The sequence below is a fragment of the Falco naumanni genome, chromosome 2 (genome assembly GCF_017639655.2).
Source record: "Falco naumanni isolate bFalNau1 chromosome 2, bFalNau1.pat, whole genome shotgun sequence".
Taxonomy (NCBI): Eukaryota; Metazoa; Chordata; class Aves; order Falconiformes; family Falconidae; genus Falco; species Falco naumanni.
This window is the reverse complement of record NC_054055.1, coordinates 117,759,269-117,782,219: the sequence shown is the minus strand read 5'-3', so window position 1 is coordinate 117,782,219 and position 22,951 is coordinate 117,759,269. Positions and strand designations below refer to the sequence as shown.

At 41.9% G+C, this 22,951-nt stretch overlaps 1 protein-coding gene across 2 annotated transcripts in view; it reads left to right on the top strand.

Annotated features, from left to right (window-relative positions):
- The window catches only part of EPHA3 (EPH receptor A3), a 231,620-nt gene that overhangs the window by 152,764 nt on the left and 55,905 nt on the right, over window positions 1-22,951 (top strand). For both annotated transcript variants that reach the window (XM_040583035.1, XM_040583034.1), the window contains exon 6: window positions 18,207-18,331. In XM_040583035.1, coding sequence (XP_040438969.1) covers window positions 18,207-18,331 — 125 coding nt within the window. The remainder of the gene's footprint in view (window positions 1-18,206; window positions 18,332-22,951) is intronic.

The following is a 22,951-nucleotide window of genomic DNA, read 5'->3' as shown; positions in this document are numbered from 1 at the left end:
TGTAGTAATCTTAGTGATTAATTTTGATTAAATAGAAGTGAAAAAATGCTTTGATGTTAGACATATAAAAAGCTAACATTAAATTAGAGAGGTTTAAAACACAGGGGTTTTTATTCCCCTCCCCCCCCCCCCGCCCCCTTTACAAGTTGTCTCACCAATGCTGAATTATTACCAACGTGATGGGGGTATGGAGCTGAATACTGAATTAGGTCCTGGTGTCGTAGCTGAAGGTGTATGAAGAGACTGCTCTGCTTCTGTAGAGACTTACTAAAGTCATCGAGGCGCTGCCTGCGCCCAGCAGCACGCTCTGGCTGTAGGATCGAGCTTTTGTCACTGCTGCACTGCTCTACCATTTGCTTCTCATTTGGCGAGGTTCCCTTTATCTGAAAGATGTGAAGAATCTAGGCTCTTGGCTGACATTTGTTTAGGTACCATTTTTCTTGGAGTGATGTTTGCCAGAGGAGAGAAAGACTAGATCCTGAAACTTCTGTTGTTCTGCTCCGTGCGGTTCCCCATCAGGAAGCTTTGCGCTGAGAGCACGCGTGTGTGCAGTAAGTCTTCTCCCACCTCCTCCCAGCCCACGCCCCATCCCCTAAATACCTACCTTTCTGTCTTCCTCGAAGCACAAATGAGGTTAACATTCTTCTGAGCAGACGTTCTCCTAGCGAGCTCTGTTATGGCAATGGTTTTCACTGTAGAGGATGTATCTCTTCTCCTCAGTCACAGAGCAGCTTCAGTGGGAGGCATCAAAACGTGAGAACAGGCTGTTTCCTGACAGCAGCCGTCACATTTCCCAACGCGCTGGAGGACTCTCTAACTATGCAGCAGGAAGGCAGAGGTGACTCTACCCAATTGAAACATCTTCTCGTGATCTCTTTCTCATCTAGGCGTTGACTTCAGCTCTGAAACTCCTATTTTATGCCCATTCCAAACAGTTTGCTGCTGTTATGGTTACATTTTTTTGGATATTTGTGTCAGCGACTTCAGCAGCCTTGTTTAGTTGCTCTCTTTTCTCCTGGTTTTTGGATCAGAGATATTGCCTTTCAGCCTGTTCATCACTGTAGCAGGTAGAAATCACCTGGGGACACTCCAGAGAATGAAGTGTCCAGGATCATTGAAAAGCATTTCTCTGAAGAGACCTCCTGCTTTGCAGTATGCTTCCCCGGGACCCGCAGCCGGCTACTTTTGCGCTGCAGTCCAAGGGGGATATTGATTTTGTTTGGGAATGCACCATTCCCATGACGTGGCAGCGTCAATGCATTTCTGGCAATAGCAGCCTTGTTTAATGCAACCCATAGGCTGCTTAAGCAATTCGTTTGTTTTCTGCTTTTATGTGTAGCCTATTTTTGCTTTAAGTACTTTTAGGTGGTCTGGGTTACTACAGGCTTAATTGTGCTCTCTCTTGGTCATGCCAATTCATTTACTATATTAGAATTCCCCTAGAAGTTCTGCAGATTGCTCAAATGAGATCTTAAATACATATGTAAGTAATATTTTAAAGTATAATTACAAAAACACAGTTTCTCTTGCACTGCCTTCCTGGTTAGATCACGAAAGGGACACACCAGAAGGATATTTTTAGCTAATGTCATATTTAAAGACCAAGACAGGAGGTAGGGAGAGAAAGTCTGAAGATCTTAGATTACATTATAATTAAGGGTTTAACTGGGAGATGTTTCAAAAAAGAATTAAAGCACCATTCAGCTAGATCTGGTAGAGAATCCAAAGATTCCAAAAGCCAGGCATGACTCTAGGGCTATTATTGCTGCTGATTTAGGTACGTTCCTTCAAGGATGGAGGTATGCACCAGCTGGATAAAACTGGGGTTAAAGGACTGAGCTTGGCTGGCCGCAGGGAAGCAGGAGAGGTGGACTGCTTTGGGAGGTTGTTCTCTGGAAGGGGTATCTCGGTGGGGATGCGGTTCGGTACGGCCAGGCAGATCCTGGGGACAGAGCCCCTGGCAAGCGATGTCAGTCAGTAGGCTGAGAGTTTCGGAGAGATGATGGAAAAGTAGAAGTTCCCTACAACCCGGGTCTCCTCAGCCTCTCCTGAATCCGGGCTATTTCTTTTCTGCCAACCTTGATTTGGAAAGCCTGTACCCTTGCAATGGGTATGAAGAAGTTGCAGTCTTAATCCTGGATTTTCAGCATCCATGTGCTTTTTTCAGGCACTGTCAGGGCCAATCCCAGCTTAGCCAAAGCTGTTCTGCAGAATGTTCCTCATCCACCTCAAACACTGGTTTTCAAGTGTGTGAGTTTCCCAGAGCCTGAGGCAGAACTGCAGAATGTTTTCTGTTTTCTAATGAAAAAAATGTGATTTCTGTGGCAGTTCTCTCGGTGTCAAAAATCAGATGTTGTACATCTTTACTTCAGATGAACTCAGTTCAAGACAGGCATCGGCTGGCGATATGTTTGCCAGGTCTCTGAGCTCCAAAGGCCTGCCGAAAATCAAACATTTCTTTTCATGTTTCTCACCATACACATGGACATTTCTGCCTATGAATCCATCACCAGCCTAATAGATCAGAATGTGCATGTACTAATTTTCTGTAATGCAGCAATTGGGAGATCTGCCAGAGTGTGTTAAAATAAATTCAGCTGATGGGTGAGAAGTCGGTCACTTTGCACAGCAGCTCCATTTTTATACGTAAACAGATCATACACACACATGCATGCACATATTTTTAATTAATGTGTATGCATAGATATCTACACACACGAAAATGGTCACCTTAAATGTTGCTGAAAAATTCACTGACACCTTTATGGTGACTCTCAGTTCCAGAGCCTGTAACTAACAATCTCAATAGGATTTTCCAGTTTGATCTAGAAGTGTAAGAAAGGTGTGCTTCATTGTCATGTATGAGGTTTGAAGCATCCAGACTCTGATTCTGCTGGTGCTGTGAATGCCAGAAGGATAATACATTTTACACTACAAAACTGTTGTAAAGCCAAAATCTAGTCCCCTGAATCGAGGGAAAATTCAGAAAATGGATGGGCTTTTTTCTTCCAGCTGTCTGGCCTGAGTTTTGCTGGGCTTTTATTGCACTTTGTTTTCCTTCCCTTTCAGTGAAAGTTAATGAGCAGACACCTCCGGAAGAAAAAAAAAAAAAAAAAAAAAAAAAAAAAAAAAAAAAAGTCCTGCAAAATACTGCTGGACAGGTATGACACTGCACTATTTCTAATTCCTGTAAGTCTTTCTGTCTTTGGTGTGGAAGTAAAAGAGAAAGGGCACACGTTTCTGTTTAATTTAGTTTGTTCATCCTCTTTGATATCCTCTTTGCACTGTAATACATGCCTCCAGTTGCCGCCTGATACAGCCTCCACCAAATTACATCGAAGCATTCTGCTGCTGCCCGAAGAAAGCTTTCGCCTCAAGTCAATGTGTTGCACCACGCAGATGTTATCTCCTAATAACACCAATCAACCCTGTTTAGAAAGGGTCACTGGCTGTGAGGGGTGAGGATGTGGAATTCCGTACCCCGGAGGTGATGTGCTAATTGTTAGTGTGCCAGGCAGAGAGGCTGACAGCCATGCCATGCTGCCTGCCTTGTTGCTAGCATCATCAGCTGTCTGGGCACAGTTATTCTGGGTTTTCTGGGGTTTCTGAACACAGTTTATGTGCTTTTTTTAAGTGCATTTGTCTGTGAAGACCAAAAAGTTGTCTGTTCCTTGGAGCTTTATAAGTAACCCCAAGGGAAAAGACCATCCAGTCCAGGTCAGGGCAGTTCTGCGTTTACTGCCTGTGGGCTGTGTCAAGCAGAAAACTCACGATGGAGCCCAAGGAAGTTTTAAATGGAAACAAGGTGTGGAATTCACTGAAGAAAGACTTAAGATTTGGTAGGGACAGCACGATCATGCTACTGGATAATCAGTTTACAAAGATGAGGGAGGAGGTTTTCCAGTGTGAAACACAGCCATTGGGTCAGGGACCTCTGAGCTGGACATGTTTTGCAGATGCTGTGTGAGAAAGTAACAGTTTTTCTACCCAATCACTGCTTTTATGGCATCACACAGTGTCATACAGGGTATGACGCAGGAACGCTGAATGAAAAGATTAATATTTTCACAAAGGACCTAATTGACTTAACAGCACTTTAAATAGACATGTGCTCTGCAGTGCTCTTTACAATCTAGAGGAGACAAGGCAAACTTCCAGCACATGCAGAAATCTACCATTAGCAGATGCTGATCTATCAGATATTGATCAATCAGATAGGACTTAGGAAGGCTTGGCTATCCCACTGGTATCCCAGCACACACAGTGCTGTCCTGTCCTTTCCTCCCCGCAGATCTGGTGAGAAGGTTCACCCTGTGAGAAGTGGTTCTGTTTGTTTAATCTAAAATCTGTTTGCTTAGTTTTGTTTAGCTTTGTATGCGTTAGTTCTAGCAACTATAAACTCAGGCAAACAAGATGATAGTGGCATGTCTAATAAATAATAAATACAGTTCTCGCTGTATTTATTGTGTCAAACAAAACAAATACTGAAAGCATCCTCAGCTTGTGGAAACCTGGGGAAGTCCCAAAGTGAGCAATAACAAATAAACTTTGTTATGTTCCTGAAGGGAGCTGCACTTCCTATCTAACAAATAAACACATGGAATGTACTTACAGAGACACCATAAGTCTGTTGGATATAAGCATATACCTAAGGATAAAAATGTATTTAACTGCTTAAGAGCTAAATGACCTTTGAAGGTTCTAGTTTTACCTGGAGAAGGTGTTAGAATTGGTTTGTAAAGAATTCTTGTTCTAGGTCTCTTCCCCGAAGTAGAGTAAGATGATGTGTAAAGTTGATAACATTTCCTCAACAGTCACATTTTTGGCACTGTGAAGAAGCTGAGAGTCTTTGCATTTTCCTAACTTTCCAGAATGTACTTCTGGTGAGCTTCCTCCAGCATGCTGTTTTCACTGTCTTTAGCATTCCTGTAGCTGCACCCGGGGAGGACTAACCCCACGTACCAGTACATGCTGGAGGCCAACTGACTGGAAAGCAGCTTTGCAGAAAAGGCCCTGGAAGTCCTGGTGGAGCACCTGGGGCTGCAGTAGGAAGAGCAGCCCTACCAGCAGGTCGAGGGAGCTGATCCTTCCCCTCTGCTCAGCACTGGTGAGGCCACGCGTGCTGTGTCCAGCTTAGCCCTGGCCCAGTACGAGAGAGACGTGGATATACTGAGGCCAAACCAGTGAAGAGTCACTAAGGTGATTAAGGGAGAGGAACATCTGTTGTATGAGGAGAGGCTGAGAAAGGTGGGACTGCCCGTCCTGGAGGAGAGGAGGCTCAGGGGGATCTTCTCAATGTCTATGGAGGCCTGATGGGAGTGTGTAAAGACAGAGGTGAACCAGAAATAGCAGAAATTCTGTTTAAACGTAGGAAAAAACTTTCTTAATCAAGCGTGATTGAGCAGTGGAACAGGTAGCCCAAAGAGATTGTGGTGTCTCTATCTGTGGAGGTACTCGAAACCCAACTCGTCAAGATCCCGAGCAACTGGCTCTGGCTGCCCCCGCTGAAAGCAGCGGGTTGGAGGAGGTGGTCTGAGAGCCCCCTTTCTGCCTCAGTCCCTCTGCGATGGTTGTGTGCAAAGGGGATAAGGGCAGCTGGAAGGGCGACCAGGTAAGGGACTGATCAGCGATTACTGTTCTCTTTTAACGCTGACCTTGTCGTTTAGGTAGCAAGGCCTTCTCAATGGCATCTGGGGGAGTAAACTCGCTCCCTCAGGTGGGAGAGAGCGTAAACCTGTGGGTGCAGAGTCTGTAAACCTCAGTATCCCTGCTTCAAAGAGGTTCAGAAGAGTATTGTGGAAACATGTTAGGTTTTTTTCTTTTATTTGGCAATGATAACCTCAAAACTCTTACCATTTCTCACAGCGTGTAAAGTTCATGCATACATGAGTATGGATGCGTGCAGTAGGATTGGCTTATTTTATAGAATACCACTGTAAGACTAGATGGCTTTAAAGGGAGAGATTTGATTTGCTTAAATTGCCTGTGGGTTACTGCCTCCTTCCTAAGCTGCTTCATCAGAGAGCCTGTGGAATCCAGTCTTATTCACCCCTGTGTTGTACAGCATTATTGTGTGCCACGGTACTATAGCAAACAGCTATGGTGCTCCCCCTTGGAGTCAGTAATGAGTAAACTGAGACGTACTTTCCACTAGCTAGCTTTCCCCATGTGAATATTAGGATGCCTGATTACGGGGGGAAGCGGTTTTAAATTGCATGTGAACATTTCACACTTGTGTTGCTCTAAGAATTAAGGGTTTTTTTCCTACTTTTTCATGTTAAATTAATTGGGACACTCTAAAGGAAGAGTGCCCATTTTGGGACTTGAACTGATCTGAACAAATTACTTGATAAGCAAGTTATGTTACACTAGTATGGTTTTACTGTGGAGACAGTTTATGTTTGAAGATGTCTTTGGGCTTCCTAGCTGTAAGAACCACGCAAGCTGTAGAATATTAACTGCTGTCCCAAGGGAGCTTGTGTGTAGTTTTATCATTAATTTCCATGTAGCATATCTAAACGGGTCAGGGTTGCCAGGTGTAGGGTAGCAAATCCAGTTGTCCAGGTTAGACCAGAGGGTCCACAAGGGCAGAGCAAAGAGAGTGAGCGAGATCAAACCCCTGTAAAGGGTAGGTGGAAATAAGGGGGGTAAGTGTGTGACCCTCTTTTTGCAGCAGCGTTTTCCTGGATAGAGCATCTCCTCTATACCAGGCTGAATATTCAGTCTCCAAACCCCGACTTTGCATGTCTGTCTTCTGGAGCTCTTACCCCTTCCAGTATTTCCAACATGATTCAGTGTCCAGTGCCACTAAAAGCACAGTATAACAGCTTTAAATGTAGTTTTAGGTTTGATTAGTTCTTAAGGCCTTGTAAACCAAGGTCTCGACAGTGCAGCTGTGAATGGTGGTAGCAACTGAGTTCAGCTACAATAAGCCAGGGTCAGTGCTAAATCGATTCTGAAGAGTTTTGTGCTGTCACGTATCCTGGCATCAGGAGAGGAACAAAGGGAACATGTTGTAACAAGAGACTCTGACAAACTCTGCCCTCAGTTCAGCACAGCTCTTCCACACAATCCATGTAGGATTCAGATAGTTGGGGAAAAAAAATAAAAAATAAAAAACCTGGTATAAATAGGAATCTGTGCTTACCTGCTGTACAAGGAAATGCAAAGGAAACACAAGAGGCTTTTGTGGGTTAAATTTCTACTTAGAGATGTCAGTCTTTTCCTAGTAACTATAGAAAGTGTTTATGCTCCTCAAATGAGTACCTAAAAGTGCCTAAACCTGAGGTTTGATGTTCCCCCCCAATTCAATTGTGCACTTGTAAAATGTTGATTCCTTTTTCTGTGTGGCTCTTTTCATATAGGAAGCTATAAAAGAATAACTGCCCCTGGATCCAAACCCATGCATATATGCACAGCTATAGTATAAAGGATAACAAAAACCCCCAGGCACACCCTGTATCATCTCAGGCTTGCCTAGAAGAGCAGTAGTGTGTGATTATCAGGAATCTGACCCTTTTATTTTTTGTATTTCTAAAACTTACAAAGCAGAACAATTCATGTAGCCTGTTTAATCATCTTGCTTAATCATTTAACTCATGCATGAAAAGGTGTAGGAGAACAGATGACGGCAATAGTAACTGAGCATGTGCCCTTCTGCACGGCAGCATTAGGTCTGGCAGGTGACTCCATCATCCATTTTTCTCTCTCAATTTTTCTAGCTTAATGAATAACAATGCAGTAAAACCACATCAACCAGGTATCTTCTTCAGGTGTAAGCACACAGCCCAGTCTGTTACATACATTGGGTTAAATTTGCTTTTACTCCTCTTTCTGCCTTTTTCTTAAGAGGATTAGCTGTCAAGCCTGGACATTCTGAAACGCACAAGGGCTGAGTTTGTTTAAAGAGAAGGTAACCGATAAGGCACTACGGAGTTTTTACAAGGGGCCAGGATGAAAATCGTTCAGAAAAAACTTCAGAACAAAACTGACAACTAGGTACAGAAATTAGGATCATTGGGAGGATAGTCTGAAAGGGTAGACGTAGCTGGTTTGTAATATCTTGATCCACGTGTCACTTGCAGACTGAAAATTTCAAACTGTCCTTTAGTTTCAGCTTCGGGGCGGGGGGGGGAAGGTAAACATTTTAAATGGAGAAAGAATCAGTAAATTTTTCACTTCTGTTGGAAGCAAAGACTCACTTGGCTCCCAGGAAAAGCTGTTAAAAACCTCGTCAGAACTAGAATTCTATTTGCCTGAAATCTACGGTTTCAAGTGAATAAATTCAGCATGAAGTTGAACACCAAGCTTTATTTCAATGTGTATCTTTGATTACATGCAGGAACTGTGGTGCTATTTATATGTTCAGCCTCTATTCTGTTAAGCTAGACTGCACTGTCTGCAGCAACTTGCAAATGATGTGCGTTGTTCCCTGTTTAAATAAAATCCATATTTAGAAAGAGTTGTGTACACTTTACAATCTATATCCCAAGACAGGTCCCTTCAGTAGATCTGTCTTCTCAGAGACAATTTGAGAAAGCCACAGATGTTTGGTGCACGATATATTTCTTTCTTTCCCTATGGTCCTTATAAAAAGGACAAGAAGATAGACTTATTAAAAGTGAGCTAATGACATGATGTAGGGAGTCTCTGGTTCACTGACTGTTATTACAGCTGTGCCCCATTACGTACCGAATACCTAGGACATGCTTGGTTTTTTGAATGACATTTATCTTTTGAGTTTCAAACATTCCTGGCATAAATAAAGATTTTACGCTTTTCAAATGTGTTTTACAGTTCAGCCCAGAGGCTATTCAAGGATCATTTTAACTCAATAAAACTCCTCCTTTAGGGATATAAAAGGGAAGTGTTTTAACAATGTCACTCCATGCATAGCCTGTTATTAGCTAGAGACATTCTGCTTGCAGAGCCTTTGATCCCTTTTCCCCTGAACGTCAAGGAAGCTCTGCCGAGGCTTCAAAGTCTGTGACATACATCGGTCCCTTCTGTGCGCACACAGGCCTCGTGCGAACGTTCGCGACCTTAGGGAAAGTTCGCAGGTGAAGTTTGTGGCTCAGCTGGTGTTTTTTACTTCCAGTGCTTTTAGCTACCTTTTCCAGAGGTCACGGTGAAATTGTGGATCGGTGGATAGCGGCTTTCTCTCCTCCTATTGCGGTCTTTAACCTGAGGCTCTGTGTAAATACTGGTTTAATATCTTGCTTTGGTAAAGTGGTAAAATTAAAGAAATGTAGTTAACAGGATGCTTAGCACTCAGTTAAATAGCATCGCTTAGACTTCTGTCTCTCCCTTATCTGTACTAGTGTTCTTGGGAATCACTGAGGGAAACGGTCTGTGTTCCTCTCGATGGTAAACAAAACCATCAACTTCCCTTCTTTCTTGAAGCTATTCCATCTAGACAATTTGTAGGCTGGGGACAGCTGGGAAAATAATGTTACTTGTTTCTTTGGGTTTGGGGACTATTCCTGTCCATGGGAATTCTGAATGTAATAAGTATTTTTAAAAGCATTTTAATATAAAACCAAATTCTAGTTTCAAAGTTATGCTCCCCTGCCTGGTACAGTCTTCACATAACATGCGGCTTTGGTTTGACTCACGCCAGCTACGCCTGTGCCATCCTGCTCGTCAGGACAGGGACGCTTTGAAGCCAGTAGACCTTTTCCTGGAAATTAAAGAATTTGTTTCTTCTCACTAGTGCCGACTTCCTAGTGTCAGAATTTGTAAACTTGACATCAGAAATCCCTCAAGGAAATTATATTTCTTTGTTTCTTTTTACTTTTTTTTGCGGTGTCTAATTCTACAGCAGAATACGTGTGCAAGTTTTCTTTCTAGCATTTCTTCTAGTAAACTTTGTTTCTTTGTTTAAAGAAAATGCTTTAAACCAAACAAAAATAAAGGTTAAATCATCCCAAAATCCAAAAGAAAGTGAAAGGAGGTGTGATCACCTTTCAAGTCTTTTCCATCGGAGATTCTCATTAACCTTTGCAAAAGCGATTGATCCCTAGCCATCTGTGAATGTACCAGAGAACGACAGGGCAAGAAGTTTGAGAAATAGTATTCCCATTTATAGCGGTTTCTGACCAGCTTGAAAAGATTCTGTTGGAACTTACTGACAGAACAGTTTGGGAGCTCTTGGTGATTTCTCAAAAGGCAAGAAATACTTTATATCATAGGTTAATTATCTGAGGATTGTCTTCTCCAGTTTTGGATACTGGCATTTCTAGAGATGGGTCTTAAGTTTCCTTCTGAAATTGTGAACGGGATTCCTCTGGTTGAGGAAATAGCCAAACATTCACAGAAGGGGGAAGCCCACTCAGGACCTGACTGATGATGTTATGGACACAGTGAATAAATTCTTCTTTCTGAAAACTTCGCACCGGGAAGCCCGAGGCTTTAACGTCGTGTAGAGTACTGTAACAATAGTGTAGGGAAGGCAAAGCAAAACTGTTTATTTTAAACTGATACAGTCTTAAATGCATTCAGTGAAAACTATGAAGTATTGCAAAGCTCCCACCATCTCAAACAGAGAACAGAAAGAATAACATTTGTGTTATGAGTACCTATGGGCTGAATCCTTATGAAAGCATATATGGCATTTGTCTCCTCTCTGAAATAACAGCTGTGAACGCCATGGCACCATAATTTTCAATTTCTGAAGCGAGTGCCTTGTGCAGCCTGATACTTCCCAAATGGACATGGCGTTTCCATGATATATTACACATGTGTTAAACATATGAGCAAGTCCGACGTTTTGTTTGCTCTGTGGAAGGCATTTGCTATCTCTTTTAATAAAAAGAGGGAGAAATGAGAACATGAATGTGCAACACGTAATGAAGTTTGCTTTTAATTTAGAATTTATTTGTAAGAGTGAGAAATGAGCTCTGATAATCACTTGTCCAGTGACAGCTGCTGCCCAGAAGGTTGCCTTTCTCCGCACTGGAGAGCAAAACCAAGCAGCTGCCTTTCAGTGTAATTCCTGCTGAAGCTGCTTGTTTTCCCCTTTCCAGTTCCCTGCCATCTTTCCTTCACGGCACCTGTGCAATGCCTGCAGCCGCTCTGGAGTCTATAAGCACAGGCTGGAACCCACCAGCTTCCAGATGCATTTGGGTACTTCTGCCATAATGCAGGCAGCCATCTGTTAAAATAGCCATGAACAAATCAGTCTTTAAAGTTTCTGGGAGAAGCACACGCAGCTGCCCCACACAGCTTTGTTTCAGCCAGAGTTAACCTGTTTCTGTGTGTCCTTAAAGCTTCGTCCTTTTTCTTTCCGTCCACATTTTGATACGTGTAAATGCCCGGATCTTGATAGCCCTCTCCCAAAAACTGGGAACCTTTTCACCCGCTTCCTTTTGATTGCACCCTGCTAGGATCCAGCCTGGATGTGGTCTGAGGGTCCTGCCGGTGACATGGCCTCTTGCCGTTGGGACGGCTAGAATCCCTAATGCCCGGTCTCTGGCGACAGGGAGGGCGCGTTGCCTTCTGGCTGACAGTCACTTAATGATGTTACAGAATCAGATGACATTTTACAGCCCAAGTCGTAAAATTATATTGAGCCTGCTTCAGCTCAAGGAAAAGGTGCAGGAACACAAACACGAGTACTGTGCTAGTTTAACTACGTGTCCTGGAGATTAAAGGGCAGAGGACTGCGTCTGCACGCGTGTTGAAGAGGTGGGTAATTGTAGCTGGAAGAGGAGCGCGTAGGGTTTAGCAGGTTTCCAAGGTGTTGTTAAAGCGTAACTGTTTCCTCCTCCTCCTGACTCCTGGGAGGCACCTGGGGGGACCCAGGGCTGAGCAAGCCTCCTTGGAATGTGCCTGTGGGATCAGCCCTGCTCCAGCACAAGCACCCAGAGGGAGGCAGCGCCTTTACCTGCACTTGACGGGGAAAGGTAACAGTAATGCAATCAGAGAAGGGTTAAAGTAGCGCAGCTCCTACATTCTGTGAGCAGGCTTCTGCAATAAGCCCCTAAGATGTTAATCCACAGGCTAGACGTTGGAGATGTGAAGGATCCGAGGGCAAGCACAGCAGTTCATACAGACATCATGTTAATGTCATCACGCCACGGAGATGCGGCGTCATTACACTGATTTGCGAGTCATGGCTTAGGGCTCCATCACGAATCGAATGGTGGCTGGCGGTAGCGTGGTTGGATAAACCTAAAGGTGGAAGGGCTGGTTCACAGGACCCCAGATGTTGGGTGGCTGCTGCTGGAGCGAAGCGCGCGTGCGGCGGCGTTATGGGCAGTGCCGGGGTGAGCTGGGCATGGCACCTAGTGCTTGCACCGGGGCAAGTTCTGTCACTTGTCCTGACACTGCAGCTGTGCCTCCAGTTCCCTAGAGAGACTGCCTCTAAGCCAGAGCGCCATTTGTTCATTGAGACGTTGGCGTTTCTACTTTAACTTGTATGATAGCTTTGTGGTTTTGACACCGGTCCCCTATGACTTACAGATTTGGGTTTGGATCCCAGTGGATCCTGCTGTCAGAGGCTGCGGGTTTAATTTTCAGATTACGATCTTTATTTATTGCTCTTGTTCCACATTACCTCCTAGAGGCATCATAGACATTAAAGAAAACTTATACATTATATCCAATTACAGTATTGCGGTTAGATAATATAATCATTGGGTTTCTAAGGAAAGAAGAAGGAACAAGCCTTCCGTTTATTCAGCAGTGCAGAAGAAGTCGTAATTTGGTAAGATAGTAATTTTTGCTGGCTCGGATATGTTCTTGATCACTATCTTTCAGCATCGCTTGGAATATTTTATTCTCAGATGCTGATTAGCTGTTTGCAAGCAAAAGCTGGAAGTGGGCAGGCCACGGTCATTTTCAAATGAAATCCTTCCCTAAAATTTAATTTGTGATCTAGAGACCTAAGCAAGAAACAACAGAACTCTAAATGTTTCAGCAGTTGTACACACATGGCCTCCCTCAGTTAATCGTGAGTTCTCCCTGTCGCAGGACAGGGAATTTCCTTGCAGTATGGTTATACATCTGTAAGCCAGTCACATATGAAAACAATAACCAAGGAATAAGGAAAAAGTCAATGAGGAGATTTATATACAGCTGCTATTAACTGGAGGAAAACAAATGATCTGTTGGGGTCAGTTTCGCTGGGAAATCAATTTGAGCAGAGTTTTATTGTCGTCTCTGCTAGATCCTTCATGTTATTTGCTTGCACCTTTACTAGTCATGACTGAGGAGGTTTTTACACTTGTGAGTCTAAGCTCCCTGGATCATTGCGTTTGTTACCTTTTCAACATCCACATTCCCAGTTGTCACAAATGCTACCTAACAACATTGAGCGCTCAAAGTACATTTCCGCTTGGAACTCTAGGGAGTTCTGAATGTTCATATTAACTGCTTGAACTAGTCATAAACCAGTTAGACTGTAGTACCAGACAAATAGTAACCATCTGATGCATGAAAATACCTCTATATGGCTTGTGTGTGACTGTGGAGACTAAAGCTCTTAATGCGTGGCCGCACAGGCTTGACGTTAATTATAAAGAACGCCCACTCCTATTCAGTGAAGAAGTTAAAGATATTAATACATTCATCAAAATGCCAATAAGAATGTAAATACATAGAGGTATACAAGCCGCAAGATTTATCAAAAAATCACTGAAACAGCATTCATTCGTCTTAGTCTAAAAAAAGCACTCTCCTTAAGTTTTACTTTGAAAAGTATGTTTTCCAAATAATAAATTAATTTAGCCTAACTATGTGTTGCTGTTGATACTTCCCTATAATTTTAAAACCTTCAGTTTATCCTAAAAAGCTTCATAACGAGTCAGTTTTTGCTAACCCCTAGTACAAAACTGGTTTCGTCAGTGGGAGCTGCAGACATTTAACAAATTTGTTCTCACATATCTCTAGATAGTTGCATGATCTAACTGTCTTTTAATTTAAGAAAGGAAGGTCCTGGAACTGCAATGAAAAATGGCTATTCTAAATACGAAGTACTTCTGTTCCTCTTTGTGGCCTGATTTTGAATTCAGCCTCATCCTGTTAAATAATGGTGTTCAGGAAAAAGGAAGAGCTAGGAGCTTACAGAAGTCTAAAGACATCGGTACTTGCGGTAATGCCTTCATTGTTTAACGGTTTCTAACATTAACTCCCTTTAACTGCCGCTTCGCTGCTGGATTTTCAGACTCTATCAAGTAAATAGTAAAATACAGTAACTGAGCTGCCGTGGTGAGAAGGGAGGATTAATTGTGTTACAGAATGACAATTTAAGGCTGACTTAGGCACTGTTTAGAACACAGTTTCGAAGTTTTGGTTTATTACATTGCGTTCTAGGGATGCATACGAAAAGAAATCAATTCCATGGTCCAGATGTCAAGTTATCCCTCCCGCTTGCACCCCAGCCCCGAGCTGGGGCCGTAGGCAGGGAGGCACCCCTGTTGTCATATACTGTCCCTGTGCAGGACAGTACTTACAGGTTACCTGAACTTGTACCATATCTTAAATCCATTGATTGCGGTGAATTTAAGGATAAACTTAGAAGTCCCGAACAAAATGTTTTCCTAAATTATGGTTCAAGGACTTTTAACACTTTTCAAACCTACTTATCTAATAGGTGTAAAACCAAAAAAGATCACATTAAGATGTAAAGCTTTAACAGTCCAACTTCTTGCAGACCTTGCAAAGAAAGGTTGTGCCACGTGCTGTGGTGGTAAGTTTTTTTTTCATTTTATCTCATCTTGGTCAAATCAAAGTGTAGCATGTGTTCATCAGTTGATCCCATGTGTTAGTAGCAGAGTCAGTTCTGGATGTAGGCAAAGAAAAAAGGTAGTAAAGAAAGTGCCAGACATGGTTTGGGGGAAGCCAGGCTGCCGCAGCTGTAAGGGCTGTGTTGGGGCTGGCAGCCCCTCCAGGCACAGCACCCCCACTCCCTTCTCCGCCCCCATCCGTGGTGCATCTGCAAGGCTGGCTATCGGGGATGCTCACACCAGGATTTATCCCCTCTCCTCAACTTTTTGCAGAAGGAGAGTCCTAGAGCTGAAATCATCCCAGGAGCAGCACAGTTGAGCATCACCTGTGCTTTGAAGAGCTGTAAGCCTGACATAGCGCCAGGAGAGGACTGCTGGAAGGGGTTCTTGTGAGGTCTGTCCTCTCCAGGGCTCTGTTTTGTCAATAGACACATAAAGGGGGATCAAAAGTCAACTATTGCTCATTACATCCAGCATGAACACACAGAGACTACAGGAACAGCAGGAAATCTGTACCCTGAGGTCGAGTCTTTATTTTTAGCATCCTGTGTGCTTCAAAACTAAAACACTCAAGTCAATATATAAGATAGTTTAACAAAATGGGGGAAAAATACAAGATTAATAATTAAAATTAAGTTACAAATACATGTCTTCCCCTCTGAACACAAATAGTGTGGTTTATCCGCTAGAAATAAATGATCGACCACCTAAATATCTGAAGACACTGTTCTTTCATGTGCTGAAGATTCATGCCTTAAAACCAGGCAGCTTTTGTAATCCACATCGTTAAGTTACGGTGTTGATTTAGACAGGTTTGGAACACACAATTCCTGTAGCTCAGAGGCTCGGTAGCTGTTGGAGTGGGCTGGGGGCTGCAGAGCTCAGATCTGGTCTGTGCGTGGGATTAAAGGTGCCTGGAACAGTGTGTTCCCGGTGATTATCCATCTCCCCTCCACTTGCCCGTGCAGTGGGATGCTGTCTCTTCCAGACGCTCTGTATGTATAATTTCTAAGCAGCTTTGGCAACCCTAGGGATTAAAAAGGGTGTATGAATGTTTTATAATGTTATTGATAACTGCAGAGCAGATGCTTTTCTAATAAACTGCTGTGAGATAAGTTACTGGTAGCATCTGCAGAGATGTGTGTAAATGAGCTCAAAATAATTAATACTGTGTTAGAAGAAAGCGGTTTTTAAAGCACATCTGTATTGGAGGCATATAAGATTATTTCAGCCTGCCCTGAGAATGTGTTATAACACAAATTACCATAATTTATTAGGGGAAAAGCCATTTCTGTTAATCATATATTAATTATTCATAAAATCTGTATTAATGTTACCTTAATGGGAAGTGTTAGCAGCTGGGGTACTGGGCTTGGCAGTCTATTCACATACAAAAGAAAGATGAATAGCTTGACTTAAAAAGAAGACATAAAAATGACTTACAAGAGCATAAAAGCAGCAAGCATCGGTATATGAGTTAACATACAGCCAGCTACGGTAGAGCAGTCCATCCAGCTAACTACTTTGTATTTTGGCTCTAGCACCGGGTTGTTCCCGAGTGGAATTCCAGTGGGATTACTGGAAGATGTTTGTTACAAACCAGTCCTGTATACCTTGCCCTAATGCTTTTCAGCTCTTTAGCAAGCATAGATCTGGTGAGTCTGAGTAAAACAGAGACTCTTTCCCAGCCTACTTATAAAAAAAAAAACCACCCACAAACAAACAAAAAAACCCCAAACAAACCAAAACCAAAAAAAGAAACAACACACACGCACAAAACACCACAAACCCCCTCTCCAATATCTGATTTTAGTAATTTAAATGCAGGATAAATTCTTCCTACTGGGAAGAAAAAGGAGGAGAGAAAAAAAAAAAAAAAAGGTTTTGCAACTTTTTAATCTTTTCAGTAAGCTATTCTGATTCGGGAAAAAGGTAAGACTCATGGCTTGAGAGAACAGTTTAATAATTAAAATAAGATAATAACACCAACAACAGCAGTAATAATAATGTCCCTGAACCATGTGGTGTGACAATGCTGCTCAGAGGATGTATATCAACCCAGAATGAACGGGCCACTGTGTATATACATATGTGCTGTGTGGCTTTATGTAGCTTTCTAGATGTTCCACTCAGAGGAGGATGTCAGCATTTAGATTATGACTTGAGACTAGAGGGTATGTTTTGATAAAAGTTTAGCAAAATCAATTACAGAATAAATTTTCCAAAATTTATTTTAATTAAAACTTTTTTTTTTCTTTTTTTCTGGCTTTTGGAAGTTCTGTTGCAGGAATGAAAACCCAAACAGCAAGGGCACTGGCTAATATGCATACGGATGTGTAATGCCTGTAAAGTGCAACTGGTTTTATATTAGCAGTAAAAGCTTCGTAAGTTTCAACTGAAATTAAATTGTTTAGGTCGGCTAGAGCCTTTTTATTAGGATGGAACAATGCTGAACTTCTAAACACATTTGGTTTACACGTGAAGATAAAAGGCTGTTTATTGATAAAATGTTGTTTGATTGTTTTTATTTCAATGGCAATTATGATCTATAATGTGTGATCTGTAAGCTATCATCTGATGAATTTTGGCCAAAGCCATGGAAGAGAAGGATTTGGAGTGGGAAGCCAACCCAAAAGAAACAGAAAAAATGATTTTTAAAATTGCATAGCTTTCAGTGAGTCCAGGAAACCTAGGCCTGGTCTTGGAAGAACGTGTAGAGCCGGGTGGTCTAAAACTGAAGTGATGTTCAAGAATCTTAAGTAATTATTATTATTTTTTCCTTTTTCTGTCATGTTGATACTACTTCCAAGTTGTGGGTGGTGGGTGAGTCTGGGGCATGCGATCAGTTGTCATGCCTAACTGATTAATACAGATCAGAAAGGAGGTTGTTTTGAAGTTCAGATTTTTTTTTTTCTTCAAATTTCATTTTTGAAGACATGCGGTAAAGGAGGAGCGTGTATGGGAGCAATTTGTATCTGGAGAGCTCACCAAATAGTTGGTTGTAAAAGAGGCTGTATTCTGCAGAAAGCTGGAGGTTATTGCTAGCTGTGGGTACAAGGAGCTCCTTGTACGTAATTCATCCCAGCACCATTTTACACTTTGCATGTGAAAATGTTATCGGAGTCCTGCAGGGTCTGGTAACGGTAATACTTCAGCATTACAACAAATAGGTAGTACTGTTATTTTGTTCTATATTGTAGTATATCGAATATATTTCATTGCTTACACTGTAGTAGCAGATCAAAACCATCTGCTATCTTGCCACTAGTCTCCGGTGTAACAAAAAATCCAGCTCATTTTCCTTGAGGCCGGTGTGCTTCAAGGCATGTGTACCAGGACGGTGATCCAGCTGCTGAATGTTGGTGTGAGTCCAGACCTATGCTCGTGAGTTTTTTAAATGGAAACAATACTCCTTCCCAAGGATTGGAACACAGATAAACTCAGTTTCTCTCTTCCCTCCTTCCCCCATCCCCTTTACAGCTCCATCCCCCATCACAGTCATACGGAAAGACAGGACATCCAGGAACAGCGTGTCCCTGTCTTGGCAAGAACCCGAACATCCGAATGGGATCATCTTGGACTACGAGGTCAAATACTATGAAAAGGTGGGAAGAAAGATCAAAGGGGAGGTTTTTTGTGCTATTAATAATGTAATTAAATGATTGCATCTTGCCTACGGTAAGGATTCAGAGACACATAGCTCACTTACTGTTGCCTCAATGACTCTAAGCACTGCAACTGTTCAATTTGTGGTAAGCAGAAATTAAGTTGTGTTTTCTTCTCCAACAACATTCATCCCCAAACACATTAAAACAAAAATAGAAGGTAATGCAGACAAGCTGTAATACTTTATCATCATCATCATTATTAATTAAGTATGGTCTGCTTACTCAGTTCTATTATGCTGTCAGTGTTCATACATTTATTTGTCAGCATCCATGTGCTGGTGCTTCCCCATGGTGCAAGAATCTTTTACACCATGTATGGAAAAGATACAGGTGACCCTTTGGGCTGGTTTGTACAATGAGACTTTCCACTTTTCACAAATAACAAAATTCTTTTTAAATTGTCTGTTAATAAAAACAAGCCAAATAAAATCTGCCATTAAATAGGTCCTGCTTTTTATTGACATTTTCTTGTAATTACAGCTGCTGATTTCTACACATCATATAGATTGGTACATAGGAAAAAAAATCTTCATAACAGCATTTTTTTTTAGTAAATCTTACTGGCAGAATTGAAAAGACCATAGAAGGTTGTGAAGATTGTGAAGAGTGGTATTAGCCATTCTAAAACTGATCAGAGACACCTTTTGATAAAATGCATATTGCTACTGAAGTTGACAGATTTTGAAAAGATGTCAGAAATAATGGTTTAATTTAGCATTTACTAATGCTGTTCATATCTAGAAGTCAGTCATACATACCAGGGAATACATGGTGCTAATATCCACTTATAAACTGCTCTTAAAAAACATCCATGGGTATTCTGCTAACCTTTAGGAAGTATTTTTATGGAGCTTACCAGTGGAGCAATGTGGTATTGATAGTCCACGCCTGATCTTCAGCTGAAAGAAGGGAATGAAGAAGGGAATGGGAGGGCTGTACTCTGTAAAGATTCCTCCCAAATTGCTATGTCATCTGATTTTCAGAGGGTTTTTTTGATGAGCACTTGGACCTTCAATGACCTTGATAAAAATCTAAACATACGTTGTGCTACTGATAAAAGGGGATAAAGAAAGCTTCCTAAACATTTCAGTTCTGTCTCACCTTATAAAGCAGTACCCTATGGATTTGTACTTTGGCGGGGGCGGGGGGTGGGGTGGGGTGGTGTCTGTTAATTTCAATGGTGACAGGACCAAGTCCAGGTCCTGGGCTTGAGAAGTAAAAGAGAACTGTCTCGTACATCAGATTGTCTTGCTTTAGACATCCTCAGCAGTGAAAGGATACAGGAATTATTTGGAATTTTTTCTTTCCAGTATTTTTAAGAAAAGGGAAGAGATGCTATCTTTTAGTAAGGCTTGGGAGAGCTACTGACCTCAGTAAAAGCCTGTGCCTGAAAGATCCTAGAACTTCACCTGGCTGAAGTTCTTGCATCATCTTGCAACCTGGTGCAGGCCACGTTGTTTCCATGCATGAGCAACTTGTGTTTCACTTAAGACCTACCTGCCTGCTCTCGCTGCTGTTGCCCAGACCTTTGTGTTTCCTAAAGCTGCAGCAGCCCCATCGCAGCTCCATCTCCAGCCTCCCCAAGCAGCAGTCCCTGCCTGGGGGGCTGCGAGTACTGCAGGGTGCAGGGTCTTACACAGGGCTGTCTTGTACATCGTGGCCTTAAGATGATCTCTTGGGCTTTAGTTGCTCCAAAGGAACAATTTTTTCCCCTTGAATGCATTTAGTTCATTTTAACAAATCAGCTGAGAAGTTTTATTTGTGTATTTGTTTTTTTTTTTTGTGGGGTTTTGATCGTCATTTTACACTGAAATAGGCTTGTTTTATTCAAGAAAATTGTATGCACAGAATAAGTACGTGGCTTCTATTCCCATCGAGTGTATCCAGTTTTAGGGAGCAACTGGTTGTCGTAAGACAGCTTCGTAAGACAACCAGTCATACGAGGCTGATCTTCCACATGTTTCTTCCCTTTGAAGTCTGTGATCAAGAGGTCATACGCACCAGGCAGCTCTCTGAAACCAGAGAGCCAACTGCCTGACAACAGAGGCCGGACCATCCAGAGCAAAGGGGTTTTTAAAAACAGCCTCCTGACACCAGTGTATTTAACGTGTTCTGCAATCCCTTAAGAAATCAGAAGGCTGTTCCTCGGGGTATATGAAAGCTAATGAAGCAGAGTAAATTTATTGTCAGGAGGGTTTGATCCATTGCCCCTTTTAGGTCTGCAAACTGTAAAAGCTGGAAAATGGCTGCTCTGTCAAACTTTCCCGAGGCCAAAGCAGCCCGTGCTGGACTGGTGCTATTCATTCCTTCTCCAAACACCTTTGGAAGACGCTGCTTTTGAGTCTGAGATCCCTAAGCAGCCCCTCTCCCCTCCTGTTTTTTCGAAAAGCGAGCTTGCTTTTCAAACTGGTCCAGTCCATTTGATTTTCTGTTTCAGAATCATCTTGGTTGTGCTCATCACAAACCCCACCACTGTTCAGTGGCAGCTGCTGGGGAAGAAAGCCTTCCCAGTCAGCAGTCGGGGTATTTCTCCTGGCAAGTCGGACCTGATTGTTGGTAGACGATTTATGTTGAGCCATTCATTTCCCTCCTGCTTGTTTTTGCTTGCCATATCTTTTGTGATCTTTTCAAAATTAGTAAATACAGCATGAATAGAGTAGTACAGCTCAGCCCAATGCTGTCATACACCTTATCTGTGCAATTATGCTTTTTTCCCTTTCCTAGGCTGTTCTTGAATTTCAAAGAATGTGTCGTAGTTATGGGCAACTGCATGATACTGATATTCAGGATGTTAGAATAGATTTGGAATAAAAATAGAATGTCCTGTATCTAAATTATGATTTCATGTAGGTTTTGTAATGCATTATTGGCGGAAAGTACGTGGAAAACATTTATTTTCTGCAAGGGTAATATATTAACCTATTCAGGTTTTTTTCACCACTGGTTGTGCTTGTGTAACCAAGAGAGAATAGAGCTTTACGTGATGTTTCTAGAGAAATTAGGAACTTCAGTTTTGGGAAACAATTTTAATTTTTTGGAAAGAACCTGTGGGGTTTTAATGCATAACGTTATGAACCGAGAGTGGCACTTTTTCATGACTCAGTCTTTGGAATAGAATTGTGTTTTCTGTAAAAATCTATAGAGCCTGCTCATGAGGCCCCAGTTACTATTTATTCAAAAGATTTAAAAGAAATATCATCCTCTTTCAGAGGAATACTGTATGGAACTGCTGGGCATTTGTTTTATGGTAAGGCATAGCATTTTATGTTAAGTTAATGGTACCAAATGACACCCTGGTTTAGTCCATCCATATAATGCTGTGCTGGATTTTAAGTGTCTCAGCCATCAAAGCACACATATAAAAAAAGCCAGGGTTGTTTGTTGTTTGTTTTTTTTTTTTAATTATGCAAGCAGATACTTTGTTTCCTCCTTGTCCTTGCTCACATAATTATGTTCTCTGGAAGGATTATCTTGTCATGCAAAGATACAGAAAAAGCCATGTCCTAAATACCACACATAAACTATTAATTGCTTCATTTAAATATGTGGCTTATAATTATGCTAACTAAATCCCACACACTTTATTAAAGGTGGAATCTGCTGCAAACAATGTGTGAAAATTAATTGCAGTCTCACCTCACTAAAATAGATTTGCCTTTGCCATTGCTGAAATGATGTGCTCAGTAGACTGGTTAAAGCCAACAAATAAATAATGATGTCTAGTTTATGCTCTTTCCGAGGCTGAAAAAGTAAATTATATGCAAATGCACTTAGCGGCTTTTAAATTCTTACTATTACGGCTTTGAGGGTAGGTGGGCCACGTATACTCCACGAGGTTTGTAGTGATATCAACAGGCAGGTTACTCCTGGCAATGAGGGGAAGAAGCAATATAGGGACTGTGGGCTCCCCCCCAAGATGTGTGGTCCAGTTTTGGTCTCTTGAGTGTTGATGCAGCTGATGGAGAAAATGTTCTTCCTCATGCAATATAAACACTGTGCTTATCTGAAATAGGACGTCCCACTCACTCTTGCTAGTACTGCCACAATAAATTTTACACGTATCTAAAATACGTCTTTTGCAAAACATAGTTTAAAAGTATAAAGAATTGTTTGCAAATGAGATACTGATAGTAGTGGGATTTGCCTCCCCAGTAAACTACGCAGAAATATTCAGGAAGAATTTGATTTGTGCATCCAAGTTCAATTTTATCATCGGAGTGTTTGATTAAAGTTCTGCTTGGCAAAGACTGACCCTCCTTTCTGCATATTCCTTCTGCTTATGGCAGCTAGAGTGCTGTATCTCTGAAATTTTCCTTCATCCCCAAGAAAGATAAACTTGGGCTTTTATGTGGTGTTTCACAGATTTGATTACTAGTAATGTAAAAAATGACTTACCAAATATGTGTGTAAAAAGCTTACCATAAACTAAGATACCATGACATCCTCCATACCATTGTTTTAGACGTTTATTTTCCAAGTTCCATTGCGGATTATTAATAGACAGGGCCATGACTATGTTTTCGCTTGCACGTATGTATCTGCACAAAAAGGAAATGT